A 17888-nucleotide genomic window follows, 5' to 3' on the forward strand; every position below is an offset into this window, starting at 1 on the left:
CTTTTACAGTGTGGAAACAGGCCCTTCAACCCAACTTGCCCACACCGACCAACATGTCCCAGCTACACTAGTCCTATCTGCCTGCCTTTGACCCATATCCCTCCAAACCTGTCCTATCCATGCTCCTGTCTAACTGTTTCTGCTCTCGATGTCCTTGTACGAGCAACGCCGACTTTTGTTTGCTATCCATCCAGCGATACCATTATGGTTATTAATATTCTTTGTTGTGGAAGCTCCTGCATAAAAGGAAGTTGTCATCTTATTGTTGTTGATTAAAAATAAAATGTTGATGCCGGTTTTTTTTTCCTTCAGTGATGCCTACAGGGTGTTCAAAGCCACAACGCAGTCACGGCACATGAAACAGTTGCCGAATCTAACACCACCTCCCATCCGTCTGACTGCACCTCTGTTACTCCAGGTGGGTAGTCAGCCATTAATTCATTCTGCATAACAATATAAACACACACACGCTCACAGTGCAAATATCACCAAAGATCACAATACAAAATTTAAAAAAATAATAAAATAAACTGCATGTAAATTCACAAGTTGATCAGTCATAGGAGCTGAAGGTACGGCACGGTGGCGCAGCAGTATAGAGTTGCTGCCTCACAGCACCAGATACCCGGGTTCAATCCTGACTATGGGTGCTGCCTGTACGTAGTTTGAACGTTCTTCCTGTGACCTGTGTGGGTTTTCTGCAGGATCTCCGGTTTCATCCCACACTACAAACACTGCCAAAGATAGGCACAAAGTGCCGGAGTAACTCAGCGGGTCAGGCAGCATCTCTGGAGAAGAAGGGTCCTTCTACAGACTCACAAGCCGAAACGTCACCCATCCTTTTGTTTTTCTCTCCAGAGGTGCTTCCTGTCCCGATGACTTACTCCAGCCCTCTGTGTCTATATTTGCAACCTGCTTTGCCAGTTTGCAAGCAAACCAAAACAGAGTCTGAAGAAGGGTCTCGACCCGAAACGTCACTCGTTCCTTCTCTCCAGAGATGCTGCCTGTCCCGCTGAGTTACTCCAGCATTTTGTGTCTGTCTTCAGTGCAAACCAGTATCTGCAGTTCCTTCGTACGGAATTTGTAATTTCTAGGTCTGCTGCCTTGATTATTTATGTGTAAGATAAGGATTGAATGTGCTTGGCTCAACTGCTCATTTATTTTGTCAGGTTGACTCGTATAATGTGTGCGAGACAAATTCTTCTCACTTGTATTTCTCCCATCGTCCATTGAATATGCTTTGGTTAAGATGTATATTCCTGCACACAATCTAGCTCAATAAATCAGGGTATGATCAGTGGGTTCTTAATCCAGAGCTCTCACTCATACAGAATGGTGGTTCTAATTAATGGCAGCATGTCTGTAATTAACATAAATCAAGTTTTGTGGCTAAGTAGACAATAGGTGCAGGAGCAGGCCATTCGGCCCTTCGAGCCAGCACAGTACTCGAGTGTAGAAAGGTAGGAGCTGCTTAGTTCCACTTTCACAGCTGAGTTTAGTTTGGTGATACAGCGTGCAAACAGGCCCTTCTGCCCACAGTGTCCATGCGGACTAGCGATCACCCACACACTGGCTCTGCCCTGCACACCAGAGACAATATACAGAAGGTAATTAAACTACAAACCCGCGCCTCTTTGGAGTGTCGTGGGAAACCGTAACGCCCAGTGAAAACCCACCCGGTCACAGGGAGAACGTGCAAACGTGAGGGGGGATCTTATAGAAACAAATACAATTATAAAAGGACTGGACAAGCTAGATGCAGGAAACATGTTCCCAATGTTGGGCGAGTCCAGAACAAGGGGCTACAGTCTTAGAATAAAGGGGAGGTCATTTAAAACTGAGGTGAGAAAAAACTTTTTCACCCAGAGAGTTGTGAATTTATGGAATTCCCTGCCACAAAGGGCAGTGGAGGCCAAATCACTGGATGGATTTAAGAGGGAGTTTATCTAACTCTAGGGGCTCGTGGAGTCAGCCATGATCATATTGAATGGCGGTGCAGGCTCGAAGGGCCGAATGGCCTACTCCTGCACCTAATTTCTATGTTTCTATGATATGGGGAGAAGGCAGGCACGGGTTATTGATAGGGGACGATCAGCCATGATCACAATGAATGGCGGTGCTGGCTCGAAGGGCCGAATGGCCTCCTCCTGCAGCTATTTTCTATGTTTCTGTTATGTTTCTAAACTCGGCACAGTCAGCAACCGAGGTCAGGATCGAACAGGGGTCTCTTGTGCTGTGAGGCAGTGGCTCAGGCAGCATCTCTGGAGGAAAAGGATGGGTGATGTTTTGGGGAGTCTGAAGAAGGGTTCCAACCTGAAACTATCTTTGATCTGGCTTTACCTTGAACTACCCTTGACATGTGTCTATACACAGTAAATGGCTCGATTGTAATCATGTATTGTCTTTCCGCTGACTGAACAGCACGCAACAAGAGCTTTTCACTGGACTCCGGTGTCTATCTTTTCTTTGGGGTGGATTTTATCTTCTTTTGCACTGTTTTTTATTCTTTCTCTGTCCTTATCAGAAGCAGAGTCCGATGGGCCTGAAGGATTGGAGCAGGAGTCAAGTGACCAACACGCCATCTGATGTGGGAAGCAGCAGATCAGAGTTGTTTGTGGTGAACAAGCAGCAGGGTGCTGGAAACCTGCAGGAAATCACCCTGGGAACCAAGAGCATCTCGGTCATAGCGGCAAAGCGGCGCTCACGGGCAAACGCGGCGGACCCTGCCCTGGAACCCACCAGGGAGAAGGGGAGGAGGATTCAGTCCATGCGTTCTGCCGAGGAGACCGAGAAGGAGAACTGGCGTCACATCGACTCCAAGAAAGACGCGCCGAACATCGAAATGAAATCGGTCGGCAAAGGCCGCAGCCTCTCGCCCAAAATGGAAGGGATTGTCTTTGGGAACAGCCCAGATTTTGGCATTTCCTCTCCGCTGACCTCTAGTTTGTCCTGGTCCAAGCTGAAAGGGGCGAGAAAGACGGATCAGAGGGAGGATTCGACTGAAATGAAAGAAAGAAAGAAGAGATCCAGACAGTTCGAAGTAAATTCTCCGGGGGTAAGACTGGTCGAGATCGGAATTGCTAATGATGATGGGTTGAACATGGTGATTATTCCACAGTAGCGCTCATAACTCTTCTTATCGAGTCCACACACAAGATTAGAACTTCTCAGCATCTGCATACAATGGTGTCTGTCTTGGCGCTTCAAATATTGGCTATATTTAAGAGGGAGTTAGATGTGGCCCTTGTGGCTAAAGGGATCAGGGGGTATGGAGAGAAGGCAGGTGTGGGATACTGAGTTGGATGATCAACCATGATCATATTGAATGGTGGTGCAGGCTCGAAGGACCGAATGGCCTACTCCTGCACCTATTTTCTATGTTTCTTGCACTTCTTGTGCTCTCCCCGGCGATACTGCACCTGACCTGGAACACAAAGTGATGGGGTAACTCGGCGGGTCAGGCAGCATCTCTGGAGGACGTTTCAGGTCGGACTGAAGACGGGTCCTGAATATCACTACCCATGTCCTCCAGCGATGCCGCCTGATCCACTGAGTTACTCCAGCATTTTGTGTTCTATGTAGGATTCCAGCTCCTTGTGTCTACGTCAGGTCCAGGCGTACAAATGTATCCGGTCTAGAGAACTTTCTGCTTTGAAGAACAAATTGTCTCTTCCCAACTTTTAGCTTGGGTGTTGATTTTTTTTTTACTAACTTGCTACTCTTTCAATAGTGTTATGGGTTACTTAATAGCCAGCCAAAATGCTACACTGACTCTTCATTCAAACCACATCTGAAAGATTACACTTCCATCATTCCTTCAGCACACCACAGAATTGTTAAGTGATGTGCCAACATCTTTGTGTGAAGTTTTGAAATCCATAACCTGATTCACATCCGAGGCAAGATTGTAATTAAATGAGCCAAATTGTTGAGATCAAAAGCAGAACTATTTGCTGGATCCTGGTCCAGAAAAACATCTTGTGTACATGTTGTTTAGGTTAGAGATACAGCATGGAAACAGGCCCTTCGTCTCACCGAGTAAATGCTGACCATTGATAGCCAGGGAATTAACACTGGGAATTACACTGGGAATTACACTGGGAATTACACTGGGAGTAACACTGGAATAACACTGGGAATTACACTGGGAATTACACTGGGAGTAACACTGGGAATGACACTGGGAATGACACTGGGAATGACACTGGGAATAACACTGGGAACCGAAACGTCGCCAATTCCTTTTATCCATAGATGCTGCCTCTCCCGCTGAGTTATACTCCAGCATTTTGTGTCCACCTTTGATTTTACCAGCTTCTGCAGTTCTTTCTTAAATACACTGGTTCTATGTTATCCCACTATCTCATCCATTTCTGACACACTAGGGACAACGTACGGCGACCAATTAATATACAAACCCGCACGTCTTTGGGATGTGGGAGGAAACTGGAGCACCTGGAGGAAATGCACATGGTCACAGGGAAAATCGTGCAAACTCCACACAGACAGCTCCCGAGGTCAGGATTGAACCCTGGTCTGTGGGGCTGTGAGGGCAGCGGCTCGACCAGCTGCATCACTGTGCCGCTAAATCATCTGTTTCTGGCCCTGATTTGTTCTGGCCTTTTCTCCCCCAAACCTCTACTTCCAATCTACCGACCCGAAACGTCACCCACTCCTTTCCTCCACAGACGCTGCCTGACCCGTTGAGTCACCCCAGAATTCTGTGTCTACACTGGGAATGACACTGGGAGTAACACTGGAATGACACTGGGAATGACACTGGGAATGACACTGGGAATAACACTGGGAACCGAAACGTCGCCAATTCCTTTTATCCATAGATGCTGCCTCTCCCACTGAGTTATACAGCGGCTCGACCAGCTGCATCACTGTGCCGCTAAAAGTGCAGAATAGAAACATCTATGCAATGTACTCCCGAGTCCAAAATCCCGATCCCTTAAAGTTTCTGTCATCTGCCACTGCTTCCAACTGTTCATCGTTTATAAAGTATTGCATCCTAACCTCACATATTCCTGTTCTGAATTCCATTGATCACAATTTACACAATCTTTTTAATGCTCCCATCTATACTGCTTGACTTTGTGTCATTGCAATACATGGACGTGTAACTTCCCACCCCATCACCCAGTCTGAAGAAGGGTTCCCACCTGAAACATCACCTATCCCTTTACTCCTGAGATGCTGCCTGACCTGCTGAGCTACTCCAGCACTTTAGACAATAGGTGCAGCAGTAGGCCATTCGGCCCTTCGAGCCAGCACCACCGTTCAATGTGATCATGGCTGATCATCCACAATCAGTACCCCGTTCCTGCCTTCTCCCCATATCCCACTGACTCCGCTATCTTTAAGAGCCCTATCTAGCTCTCTCTTGAAAATATCCAGAGAACTGGCCTCCACCGCCCTCTGAGGCAGAGAATTCCACAGACTCACCACTCTCCATGTGAAAAAGTGTTTCCTCGTCTCAAACGGCTTACCCCTTATTCTTATTTTGTGTCTATCTTTGGATTTGGAGATTTGTCATCTAACTTGCCGTTGATTTCTTCAGCACTGTTATTAAGGCAGGCCCCTGCCCCTGCTGCCATTAAGTATTCCATTTCTCAGGATTTCCTGGCAGCTGCCCACATTTCAAGATTTTCCTATTTATAATTTCACGATTATCCATTTAGCGATGCCGCTTTACACCGGACTATCTGCCCTTTGTGTTCATTGCTTGATGTTTTGAAAGGTCTTTCCCTGTATATTTTTGGTGGATTCTGAGTTACAATTGGTCCCGAGTATCTAATTTTTTGCCTCGTATCAAATGCTTGCAACATTCTATTCAACGCTCTATTAAAAATGTTGACATTTTAAATTGATAATAAGGTTGTACAATAGATGGTTATAGTGATGCCATATGTTTTACCCCTCCACTATGCTTCGGCAAGGACCAGCCTCATCCCGGACACTCACTCTTCTCCCCTCCCCCAGCAGGCAAGAGGTACAGAAGTGTGAATACGCGCACACACACAACACCAGATTCAGGGACAGTTTCTTCCCAGCTGTTATCAGCAAAGATCCTATAGCGAGCAAGATAGATCCCTCGACGAAAAAGACGTAGTACGGTCATGGGCAGATTCATGGGTAATTTTCGGCCCCATTTCCGTAACCCAGCTTCCGTCTCCGCACCAAAGATCCCATAGGATACTAGTGCGGAGACGGAAGCCGGTTACGGAAACATCCTCGAAAAAATAAAAGTTATTTGGGAAAAATCTTCTCCTCATTTTCAGAATTATAATTTATTAACACAAACTGTTACCCCGCAACGTTGATTACACTGCGAGTCGGGTTGGGTCGGGTCGGGTTACTAAAATGGATGAAAAAAAGGCCCACGTTCCGCTCCGTTGCGTACTACACGTCCGCCCATTGCATTTAGAAGGAGTGGTCTATCTTGCTCCGCTATAGGATCTTTGGTAATAATGCAACTGAACCATCCTATCACCAACTGGAGAGTGGTCCTCCTGACCTGCCATCTACCCAATTGGAGACCTTCGGACTATCTTTAATCGGATGTTACTCGGCTTTATCCTGCACGACACATTGTTCCTTTTATCCTGTATCCGTACGCAGTGGACGGTTCGATTGTAATCATGCCTTTCAGCTTATCGGATAGTGCGCAACAAAAAAGCTATTCACTATACGTTGGTACACATGACAATAATGTTTGGTTTCATTATTTTACTTTAGTTTATTGTCAGGTGTACTGAGGTACAGTGAAAAGCTTTTGTTACTAACTAACAGTAACTCTAATGCTTACTTTTAAATCTTGTGCCGATGGTTAATGTACCATTTGCATCTAACGCAGTTTTTTTCTTCTTCTCCATAGGTTCCTAAACTGCGGACAAACCCCTCGCGGCCACACAACGTCAAGAGCGTGTCCGATCACAGGTTTTCGCTCACCCCACACCTCTCCCAGAACTCTAATCTCAAGCCGAGTGTCGTGCCAGTCAGGAACGCCACTGTGTCTAACGCCAACCTGCCAACGGCGGCAAAGATCAAATTCCCACTCAAGTATCATTCAGGTGATTCTCCTTTTGCTGGGTGCTACTGCCCTCCCCTACGTACAGTCTGCATCTGAAGAAGGGTCTCGGCCCAAAACGTCACCCATTCCCTCTATCCAGAGATGCTGCTTGTCCCGCAGAGTTACACCAGCATTCTGTGTCTATCTTCGGTGTAAACCAGCGTCTCTGTAGTGCCATTCCTGCTACATTTTAATAACTTGCGACCAATCACCTCTCCTTTCCAAAATCCGAAACCTCTGGAGACTTTGCGCCCCACCCAAGGTTTCCGTGCTGTTCCCAGAGGTTGCAGGTGGTTGCCGGAGGTTGCAGGTAGTGGAAGCAGGCAGGGAGACTGACAAAAACCTCCGGGAACCGCATGGAAACCTTGGGTGGGGCGCAAAGTCTCCAGAGGTTTCTGTTCAGGTTTCCTAAGTGGGACAGGGGCATTAGGAACGCAAAGAAGACCCGTCAGAATTATGATCCAAAACTCATGTGGATCAATCATAGAACATTGCTCTGTTTATTTTTAAAGTTTCTGATTATCCTTCTGACGTTGTTTTTAAATCCTTAATGTTTAAATTAAAAAAACATGCTCTGATGCCTGGACCAGTGAGTGAATAACCGGGTCCCAGATTATAGAATTTAATTATAGAATTTTAAACATTATTGTGGCGTGGCATTAGAGTTGCTGCATTAGGCATTAAAATTAGGTACAAGTGACAATAAATTAAACTAAACTCCTAACACCTCAGGTGAAAAAATCTCCTCATCATCTCTCTGACCCTTCCTGTAATTAGGATCTGAGTAAGGGTCCCGACTCGAAACATTGCCTCTCCATGTTCCCCAGAGGTGCTGCCTGGCCTGCTGAGTTGCTCCAACAACTTAGATAGAGTGGATGTGGAGGTAGAGATAGGCTTGGATAGAGTGGACGGGGAGAGGAGAGTCTACCACTAGTGGTCGTAGCCTCAGAATTAAAGGACGTCCTTTTGGGAAGGAGAGGAGGAGGAATTTCTTCAGTCAGAGGGGGGTGAATCTGTGGAATTCTTTGCCACAGAAGGCTGTGGAGGCCAGCTCAGTGGATGTATTTAAAGCAGAGATAGATAGATTCTTGATTAATACAGGTGTCTGAGGTTATGAGGCGAAGGCAGGAGAATGGGTTAGGAGGGAGAGATAGATCAGCCATGATTGAGTGGCGGAGTAGACTTGAGGGGCCGAATGGCCTAATTCTACTCCTATGATTTATGATCTTATGACCACTGGGTGTCTTTTTTTAAACTAATTCATGCTGACTGCCCTTCATTAATATCTAGTCTGATATTCAGGATAGATTCCAATAACTTGCTCACCACTAATTCGCCTGCAATTCCACAGCTTATCTCTCCCTTCCTCCCTCCCTATTGTCTATTGTCTCCCTTTTCACTGGTACAATGTTCATAGTCTTATAGACAATAGACAATAGGTGCAGGAGTAGGCCATTCAGCCCTTCGAGCCAGCACCGCCACTCAATGTGATCATGTCTGATCATCCACAATCAGTACCCCGTTCCTGCCTTCTCCCCATATCCCATGACTCCGCTATCTTTAAGAGCCCTATCTAGCTCTCTCTTGAAAGTATCCAGGGAACTGGCCTCCACCGCCCTCTGAGGCAGAGAATTCCACAGCCTCACAACTCTCTGTGTGAAAAAGGATTAGACTTCTAATCCTCCGGCACCACTCCTGTAGTCAGTACGCACTAAAGACTATAGTTGCAGCTCAATAGCCTGAGATTTATTTTATTTGCACCTGGCAATATTTCATTTCCTAAAATGATAAATCCCTTAAAAATCCCTCTTTCACTGGTGTTATTTAATATTTTACATCCATCTGGATTAAACACAATGTCAGCATCATCATATTGTGTCGACGGCTTCAAACTATTATTAATAGCCGTGCCCACAGTTTCCGATAGCAGCTGCCCTTTGAAGCAATTTTAAAAAGAAAATACAGACACAAATGTGGGTTTTAATGGAAAGATTGAAAAGAACCTAACAATAATCTTTGATGATTTGCAGGTGAGAGCCAATTGCAGAGGATTGAAGTGAGTAATACCACGCCAAGTACCATTCACCAGAAAAATGCAGAGGGGAGTAAGGGGCTAATCTTGCAGAAGCGATTGAGAGGTCAGCTATTCGTATTTATGTACAATTACAGGTGCACCTGAACTACAGAACATACAGCTATATGAAGTAGGGGCAGGCCACTGTTCCACCCGTACCTGCTCCACTGTTCAATATGGCCATGGCTGATCTGATTGTAACCTCAAGTATTACAGCATTTAGTTTAGTTTAGAGATACAGCACGGAAACAGGCCCTTCGGCCCACCGAGTCAGCGATCCATGCACACGACCACTATCCTACACACACTAGGGACAATTTGCATTTATACCAAGCCAATGAACCTACAAACCTGTACGTCTTTGGAGTGTGGGAAGAAACTGAGGATCTCGGAGAAAACCCACGCAAGCCACGGGGAGAACATACAAACTCCGTACAGACAGGATAGAACCTGGGTCTCTGGCGCTGTGAGGCAGCATAGATTAATTACCCTCTGACTAAAGAAGTTCCTCCTCATCTCCTTTTTAAAAGAGCGCCCTTTAATTCTGAGGCTGTGACCTCTAGTCCTAGACTCTCCCACCAGAGGAAACATCCTTTCCACATCCACTCTATCTATGCCTTTCACCTTACATCTGACCTATCTTTCTCTTCATATACAAGCTGCTTCATGGCTCGAAATGTAATCCACCTATGATCCACATATGAAAATGCAGCATCTGCTAAAGCCGGAATCTCTGGTGCTTTCTGTACGGAGTTTGTACGTTCTCCCCGTGACTGCGTAGGTTGCTCCGATTTCCTCCCACATTCCAAAGACACGCAGGTTAATTGACTTCGGTGAGAGTGTTAATGAGAGAAAAATATCTGAGTTGACACCCCTTATAGGCTCAAGTTCTTGCATATGGTGCATGTGCAAGAATCACTCACTTTTAACAGTGGGGTAAACATAGAAAATAGGTGCTGGAGAAGGCATTTGGCCCTTCGAGCCTGCACCGCCATTCAATATGATCATGGCTGATCATCCAACTCGGTATCCTGTACCTGCCTTCTCTCCATACCCCCTGATCCCTTTAGCCACAAGGACCACATCTAACTCCCTCTTAAATATAGCCAATGAACTGGCCTTAACTACAATAAAATACTGTAAGGCCACTGAATCACTGTACATGAGTATCTATTACACAAGCATGCTGTGGTGAACTGAGGACTGAATATCTGGCTCAACTTTGTTATACACTGGGTTTCGTCAATTACCATCTGATATGCTGATATTAGATCAGAATTTGCAGAGGGCTCTTGACGGAAACGTCACCCATTCTTTCTGTCGAGAGATGCTGCCTGTCCTTCAGCATTTCTATGTCTACCAGTGTAAGCCAGCACCCACTGTTCCTGCCTACACAAAGTACATGTTCAGTTCAGTTCATTGGCACGGCGTGCCGAGGTACAGTGAAAAGCTTTTTGTTGCATGCTGTGTACCAGGCGGCAGAAAGACATGACATGATTGCAATTGGGCCGTTTACAGTGTATAGATACATGATAAGGGGATAACGTTTAGTGCAAGGTAAAGCCAGCAGAGTCCGATCAAACCCGAGTCGGAGAGACCTCTACCAAAGAGGTAGATTCAAGGTTCAAGATTCAAGAGAGTTTATTGTCATGTGTCCCAGATAGGACAATGAAATTCTTGCTTTGCTTCAGCACAACAGAACATAGTAGGCATGAATACAGAACACTTCAGTGTGTCCATATACCATAGAAACATAGAAATTAGGTGCAGGAGTAGGCCATTCGGCCCTTCGAGCCTGCACCGCCATTCAATATGATCATGGCTGATCATCCAACTCAGTATCCCGTACCTGCCTTCTCTCCATACCCCCTGATCCCCTTAGCCACATCTAACTCCCTCTTAAATATAGCCAATGAACTGGCCTCAACTACCCTCTGTGGCAGAGAGTTCCAGAGATTCACCACTCTCTGTGTGAAAAAAGTTCTTCTCATCTCGGTTTTAAAGGATTTCCCCTTTATCCTTAAGCTTTGACCCCTTGTCCTGGACTTCCCTAACATCGGGAACAATCTTCCTGCATCTAGCCTGTCCAACTCCTTAAGAATTTTGTAAGTTTCTATAAGATCCCCTCTCAATCTTCTAAATTCTAGAGAGTATAAACCAAGTCTATCCAGTCTTTCTTCATAAGACAGTCCTGACATCCCAGGAATCAGTCTGGTGAACCATCTCTGCACTCCCTCTATGGCAATAATGTCCTTCCTCAGATTTGGAGACCAAAACTGTACGCAATACTCCAGGTGTGGTCTCACCAAGACCCTGTACAACTGCAGTAGAACCTCTCTGCTCCTATACTCAAATCCTTTTGCAATGAAAGCTAACATACCATTCGCTTTCTTTACTGCCTGCTGCACCTGCATGCCTACCTTCAATGACTGGTGTACCATGACACCCAAGTCTTGCTGCATCTCCCCCTTTCCCAATCGGCCACCATTTAGATAATAAATAGGACAATGAAATTCTTGCTTTGCTTCTGCACAACAGAATATAGTAGGCATGAATACAGAACAGATCAGTGTGTCCATATACCATTATATAAATATATACACACATGAATAAATAAACAGATAAAGTGCAAATAAACAGATAATGGGCTATTAATGTTCAGAGTTTTGCATGAGTTGAGTTTAATAGCCTGATGGCTGTGGGGAAGTAGCTATTCCTGAACCTGGACGTTGCAGTCTTCAGGCTCCTGTATCTTCTACCTGAAGGTAGCGGGGAGATGAGTGTGTGGCCAGGATGGTGTGGGTCCTTGATGATGCTGCCAGCCTTTTTGAGGCAGCGACTGCGATAGATCCCCCTCGATGGTAGGGAGGTCAAAGCTGATGATGGACTGGGCAATGTTTACTACTTTTTGTAGTATTTTCTGCTCCTGGGCGCTCAAGTTGCCGAACCAGGATACTGGATTTTTCACTCATTTGACTGAATAATGCATTTCACTTTGATTTCTTTTTAGATATGACTTTTGTCAGGATTTACCCGTGAAATATTGTCTAAGCTGCACATATTCAAACTTCTTCCCATGTGAAGGAGTGCAGCAATTTCCTTCCTACAGTTAATGAGATTTTTAAAGCAGTATCGGCAGGGAATAACCTTTCCGGCAGCTGACAGCCATGAATCTACGATGACCCGAGAAGTTAGATTAATGTTTAGGTTACTGCAGATTTAAATGTGAAATATTGATCAGATTAAACATAAAGCTCGGGAACTGGTGCAGAAAATGAAAGGCCACAAACGGCTCCTGTGTTATTGATGAGGCTTGCCAGTTACTTTATTTATTTTTATTACCTGAATTTGGAGCCGACTGTGAATCAATGCAGCAGAGGTTAACCGCAGGTTAAATAGAAATAATGTATTTGGTCACGGTGACTGATGGGGTCACACCTTCTGAAACAAAAAGCACAATTCAGGACGCGAATGCCTTAAATCAGTGACTCAGCTGGTAGAGCTGCTGCCTCACAGTGCCAGAGACCCTGGTTCAATCCTGACCTCGGATGCTGTCCGTGTGGAGTTTGCACGTTCTCCGTGACCACGTGGAGTTCCTCTGGTGCTCCGGTTTTCTCTTGCAACCCAAAGACCTGCAGGTTTGTACGTTAATTGGACTGTAAGTTGCCCCCAAAGCATGTAGGGAGTGAATGAGAAAGTTGGACAACATGGAACCAGTGTAGAAATGGGGAACTGCAGACGCTGATTTACAAAAAAAGACACAAAGTGCTGGTGTAATTCAGCAGGTCAGGCAGATCTCTGGAGAACGCGGATAGGTGACGTTCTGGGTTGGGACCCTTCATCAGAGTCGTGTGAACGGGTAACCGATGGACAGTGGCCTGTTTCCATGCTGTATCTTTCAAACAAAATCCAGACATTCTGGTTTGATTTGTTAATGTTAACAGTGGCTTGCTTGCTTTCCAGTTGTCATGGTAACATCGGGGTGGCACGGTGGCGCGGCGGTAGAGTTGCTGCCTGACAGCGTCAGAGACCCTGGTTGGATCCTGACTACGGGTGCTGCCTGCACGGGGTTTGCACGTTCTCCCCGACAGGGACCGCGTGGGTTTGCTCCGGGTGCTCCGGTTTCCTCCCACACTCTAAAGGCGTGCGAGTTTGTGGGTTAACTGGCTTTGGTAAATTGTCTCTTGTGTGTGGGATAGAACTGGTGTACGGGGTGATCGCTGGTCAGCGCGGGCCGAAGGGCCTGTTTCCACGATGTATCTCTAAACTAAGCTAAAGAGGTTTCAGCAGTTTTATTTGGTAGTTTCTTCACCGAGCAGCTGCAGCAGCTGGTGTATTTGAGCAAAGGCTTCCCGAGCAGAACTCAAATCTCACCACAAATATGAACATTTTTTCCCCCGTCCCAGAAGAGACTCCAGATTCTGCGGCTTTGTAACCGCCGCCAGCCGAGGAGAATGTTACCCGGGCCAGCTCTGCTTTCCAGAGCTGCCTCTCAACATTGCCCGTCCAGGGAGCGGATTCAACGTCAAGAAGTTCTCTGCTTGGTTCCAGGCATACTCCCCCCCCCCGATGTTGGGGGAGTCCAGAACCAGGGGCCACTGTTTAAGAATAAGGAGTAAGCCATTTAGAACGGAGACGAGGAAACACTTTTTCTCACAGAGAGTGGTGAGTCTGTGGAATTCTCTGCCTCAGAGGGCGGTGGAGGCAGGTTCTCTGGATGCTTTCAAGAGAGAGCTAGATAGGGCTCTTAAAAATAGCGGAGTCAGGGGATGTGGGGAGAAGGCAGGAACGGGGTACTGATTGTGGATGATCAGCCATGATCAGATTGAATTGCGGTGCTGGCTCGAAGGGCCGAATGGCCGACTCCTGCACCTATTGTCTATTGTCTATTGACTTCCAGATTAAAGATGAAAAGAGCCCACTGGGGAATAAATGTAACCAGAAATATAACTCTCTTACTCCTATTCCCTGAGCAGGTCCGATGCTCAGTTAATATTTCCTTGCCGTTTTACTTTGCTATCTGCTCTTATTGAAATTCCATTCAAAACATTATTCATTTGGTAGTTTTCAATTGTACAATTTATAATGTTAATGAAATGCGATTTTAACAAGGTACAGGTATTTATCATATCCGTGAGAACTACTTTAGGGCAAAGTTTAAAAGAGAAGTGTGGGTGCGAGTTTTTTTTACACCGAGTTCGTTAGTTCGTTTAGTTTATTGTCACGTGTACAGCGAAAATCTTTTGTTACATGCTAACCAGTCAGCAGAAAGACAATACATGATTACAATCGATCTATTTACAGCGTATAGATACATGATCAGGGTAGGGGGTGGCAGCACTGTGGCCATTTTGTCCATTCACTCCATTCCCTGTATATCCATGTGCCTATCCAAAAGCCTCTTAGATGCCACTATTGTATCTACCTCCACTACTACCCCTGGTGGTGCGATCCAGGCACCTCCCACCCTTTTAGTTTAGCTTAGTTTAGTTTAAACATACAGTGCAGAAACAGGCCCTTCGGCCCACTGAGACTGCACCAACCAGTAATCGAGACTCTTCTTCAGACCCTGTTGTACAGGGTCTTGGTGAGACCACACCTGGAGTATTGCGTAGTTTTGGTCTCCAAATCTGAGGAAAGACATTCTTGCCATAGAGGGAGTACAGAGAAGGTTCACCAGACTGATTCCTGGGATGTCAGGACTTTCATATGAAGAAAGACTGGATAGACTCTGCTTGTACTCGCTAGAATTTAGAAGATTGAGGGGGGATCTTATAGAAACTTGCAAAATTCTTAAGTGGTTGGACAGGTTAGATGCAGGAAGATTGTTCCCGATGTTGGGGAAGTCCAGGACAAGGGGTCACAGTTTAAGGATAAAGGGGAAATCCTTTAGGACTGAGATGACAAAAAACATTTTTCACACAGAGAGTGGTGAATCTCTGGAACTCTCTGCCACAGAAGGTAGTTGAGGCCAGTTCATTGGCTATATTTAAGAGGGAGTTAGATGTGGCCCTTGTGGCTAAAGGGATCAGGGGGTATGGAGAGAAGGCAGGTCTCCACCCGAAACGTCACCTATTCCTTTTCCACAGAGATGCATTTTAGATCAGAGATACACCACAGAAACTGGCCCATCGGCCCATCTAGTCTGCACCGACAAGCTATCCCGGTACACTAGCACTACACACTAGGGACAATTTACAATCTTTACCGGAGCCAATTAACCTACAAACCAGTACGCGTTTGGAGTGTGGGAGGAAACCAGAGAACCCGGAGAAAACCCACGCGGTCACAGGGAAAAGGTACAAACTCCATACAGACAGCACCCGTAGTCTGGATCGAACCAGGGTCTCCGGAGCGCTAAGGCAGCAACTCTACCGCTGCGCCACCTTGCAGCCCCGAAACCTCATATCACATATGTATGCTATTAGTGAGACCATCAATTTCCATTTCTGTTTCAAGAGCTAATGTTTTGTTTCAGATTTACAAGTGGTGATGGAGATGAAAGCAAGGGTGACATAAATCAGATTTGTTTTCTCTTTTCCCACTACAATTGCAGGAGCAGGTAACGTCGCCAGCACACATGTGCCCATCCAACTCCAACGGCATCCCGGAAACATCAAAAAAGGAAGTAATTTGTCTTTTAGACCCCACAGGACATCTGATGCAAATCTACATATCAGAGGAGATAGTAGAAACAGGAAATGAACAGTTCCTAGCAAGCATGTGGGCAATAGAGACGTTCGATTCGTGAAATAAATTGACTTATTTCAAGGATTGAAGACAAATCTGAAATGAATTTCAACCAGGATCGTGACATTGCCCGACCTGACGCGAATTCCAAAGAAATTAATTTGAGACATTTACATTCTGTTTTTGCGAAGAAAAATAAGATGCGGGGACAGCAATTCCTGCATTCCTTCATTCCGTAGTGCAAATGACTTCAAGTAGTATTTCTACAGTTGAACATGCTGGCGTGATGAACATGGATCCAAGCATGGGAGGACTATACATGAGCGGAAACTCCAAACTGCTTAAGGCACAATTCCTTCGAGGGCCATTGACCAGTCGATCGTTGGTACTGTAGGAAATGAATGAACGTAGTTGCCATTTGGATCAGCAATGCTATTGGCAGCTATAAGAATTTACAATTATTGTATCCTGTAACAACTCACAAAAAATAGTTGCGATTACTGAATGATCTGAATAAATCTACCAAGAGTATTTTTTTGTTCTGCATCTTTCACATTTCCTGTCGTGACTTATTTCAGATGCTAACTGGCAAGAGTTAATGGAGATACAAGGAACTGCAAATGCTCGTATGCACCAAAGATAGACGCAAAGTCCTGGAGTTATCCAGCGGGTCAGGCAGCATCTCTGGAGGAAAAGGATGGTTGACGATTTGGGTCTCAACTTACTGTATCTCCAGAGATGCTGCCTGACCCGCTGAGTTATTCCAGCACATTGTGTCTATCTAATACTTAATGTATATTTCACATGAAGTCATCAATTGTATGAGTTGTACTCCAATCAATATTCGTGACAATACAAAATAGCCTGAGAATAATAAGGGATTGTAAATTACATTAATGATAATGAGTGTGAAGTAGTAGAGTAATAACCAACTTAACAACTGAGCAAAGGTGTACATATGTGATCAATGTTTGACTGGTCCCATTGTAAAACAAATGGCATCAACGTCTAAAGATTTATTGCCAGAAATTGATTCCATCTGCACACATTTTCGATGTCGTGATTGCTTCCAGGTTGCTAAGTACCTAAGAGGAATTTGGCATAGACCCTTCTGTGCACAATCCCAGGCATCAGTTAATGGTGTTACCATGTACATTGTGGCCATTTGTGCAACTGCCTAACTAAATTAATTTTTCAAGATGAGACCTATGACGTTTGTTAATTGGGTGTAAGAGAGGGCGGCACAGTGCCAGAGAACCTCTGCTGCTTTACAGCGCCAGAGAACCGGCTAAGTATTCCGTCCGGACAGAGTTTGTACGTTCTCCCCGCGACTGCGTGGGTTTTCTCCAGGTGCTCCGGTTTCCTCCCACACTCCAAAGACATGCAGGTTTGTAGGTTAATTGGCTTCTGTAAAATGACCCTAGTAAATTGACTGGTTAGCATGCAACTAAGGCTTTATCCTGTACCTTGGTACACGTGACATTAAACTAAACTCAACTAGTGTGTGTGAAGCTAAATAAGGGTCCGAGCATCTCCAGGCTGTGTAACTACCAAGTCGCAGAGATGACTGCTGCAGTCATCATCTTGCCACTCGCAATGTGCGAGGGCACTGCTGGTGTGGGATTGATTAGTTAGTGAGTGATGAACGGCCACACACATTGTAGAAGCAATGAACTGCAGGTGCTGGTTTACATAAAAGGATTCAAAATGCTGGAGATACTCACCCAGTCAGACAGAAACTCTGGAGAACATGGATCGGTGACGTTTCGGGTTGGGGCCCTTGTTCAGACTGTCTGAAGAGTTATAACCTGAAACGTCACCTATCCATGTTTTCCAGAGGTGCTGCCAGTTGAGTTACTCCAGCACTTTGTGTTGTCACGTACAGGATGATGAGTCAGACAGATGTGGCACTAGCTTGGATTGTGTGCTCGGATGTTCCCTCAACTCCATTACACCCATTGCCGCAGCCCATCGGTGCAGTCGACAGGAGATACAGTGCCGATACAGGCCCTTCGGCCCACCAAGTTCGTGCTGACCAGCGAGCCC

The 17888-nt window shown here is 45.6% G+C and overlaps 1 protein-coding gene across 4 annotated transcripts in view; it reads left to right on the forward strand.

Moving 5' to 3' along the window:
• si:dkey-26i13.8 (kinesin-like protein KIF19) overlaps window positions 1-16533 on the forward strand; it is an 86827-nt gene extending 70294 nt beyond the window's left edge. For 2 of the 4 annotated variants that reach the window (XM_055651118.1, XM_055651120.1), the window contains 5 exons: window positions 313-418; window positions 2525-3055; window positions 6884-7079; window positions 9109-9216; window positions 15709-16529. In XM_055651118.1, the coding sequence (XP_055507093.1) occupies window positions 313-418; window positions 2525-3055; window positions 6884-7079; window positions 9109-9216; window positions 15709-15857 (1090 nt within the window). In that variant the 3' untranslated portion in view covers window positions 15858-16529. Of the gene's footprint in view, window positions 1-312; window positions 419-2524; window positions 3056-6883; window positions 7080-9108; window positions 9217-15708 lie in introns of all 4 variants that reach the window. The other 2 variants (XM_055651119.1, XM_055651121.1) reach the window with 2 other exon arrangements.
• The last annotated feature ends 1355 nt before the right edge of the window (window positions 16534-17888 follow it).

Source organism: Leucoraja erinacea, chromosome 20, assembly GCF_028641065.1.
Source record: "Leucoraja erinacea ecotype New England chromosome 20, Leri_hhj_1, whole genome shotgun sequence".
Taxonomy (NCBI): Eukaryota; Metazoa; Chordata; class Chondrichthyes; order Rajiformes; family Rajidae; genus Leucoraja; species Leucoraja erinaceus.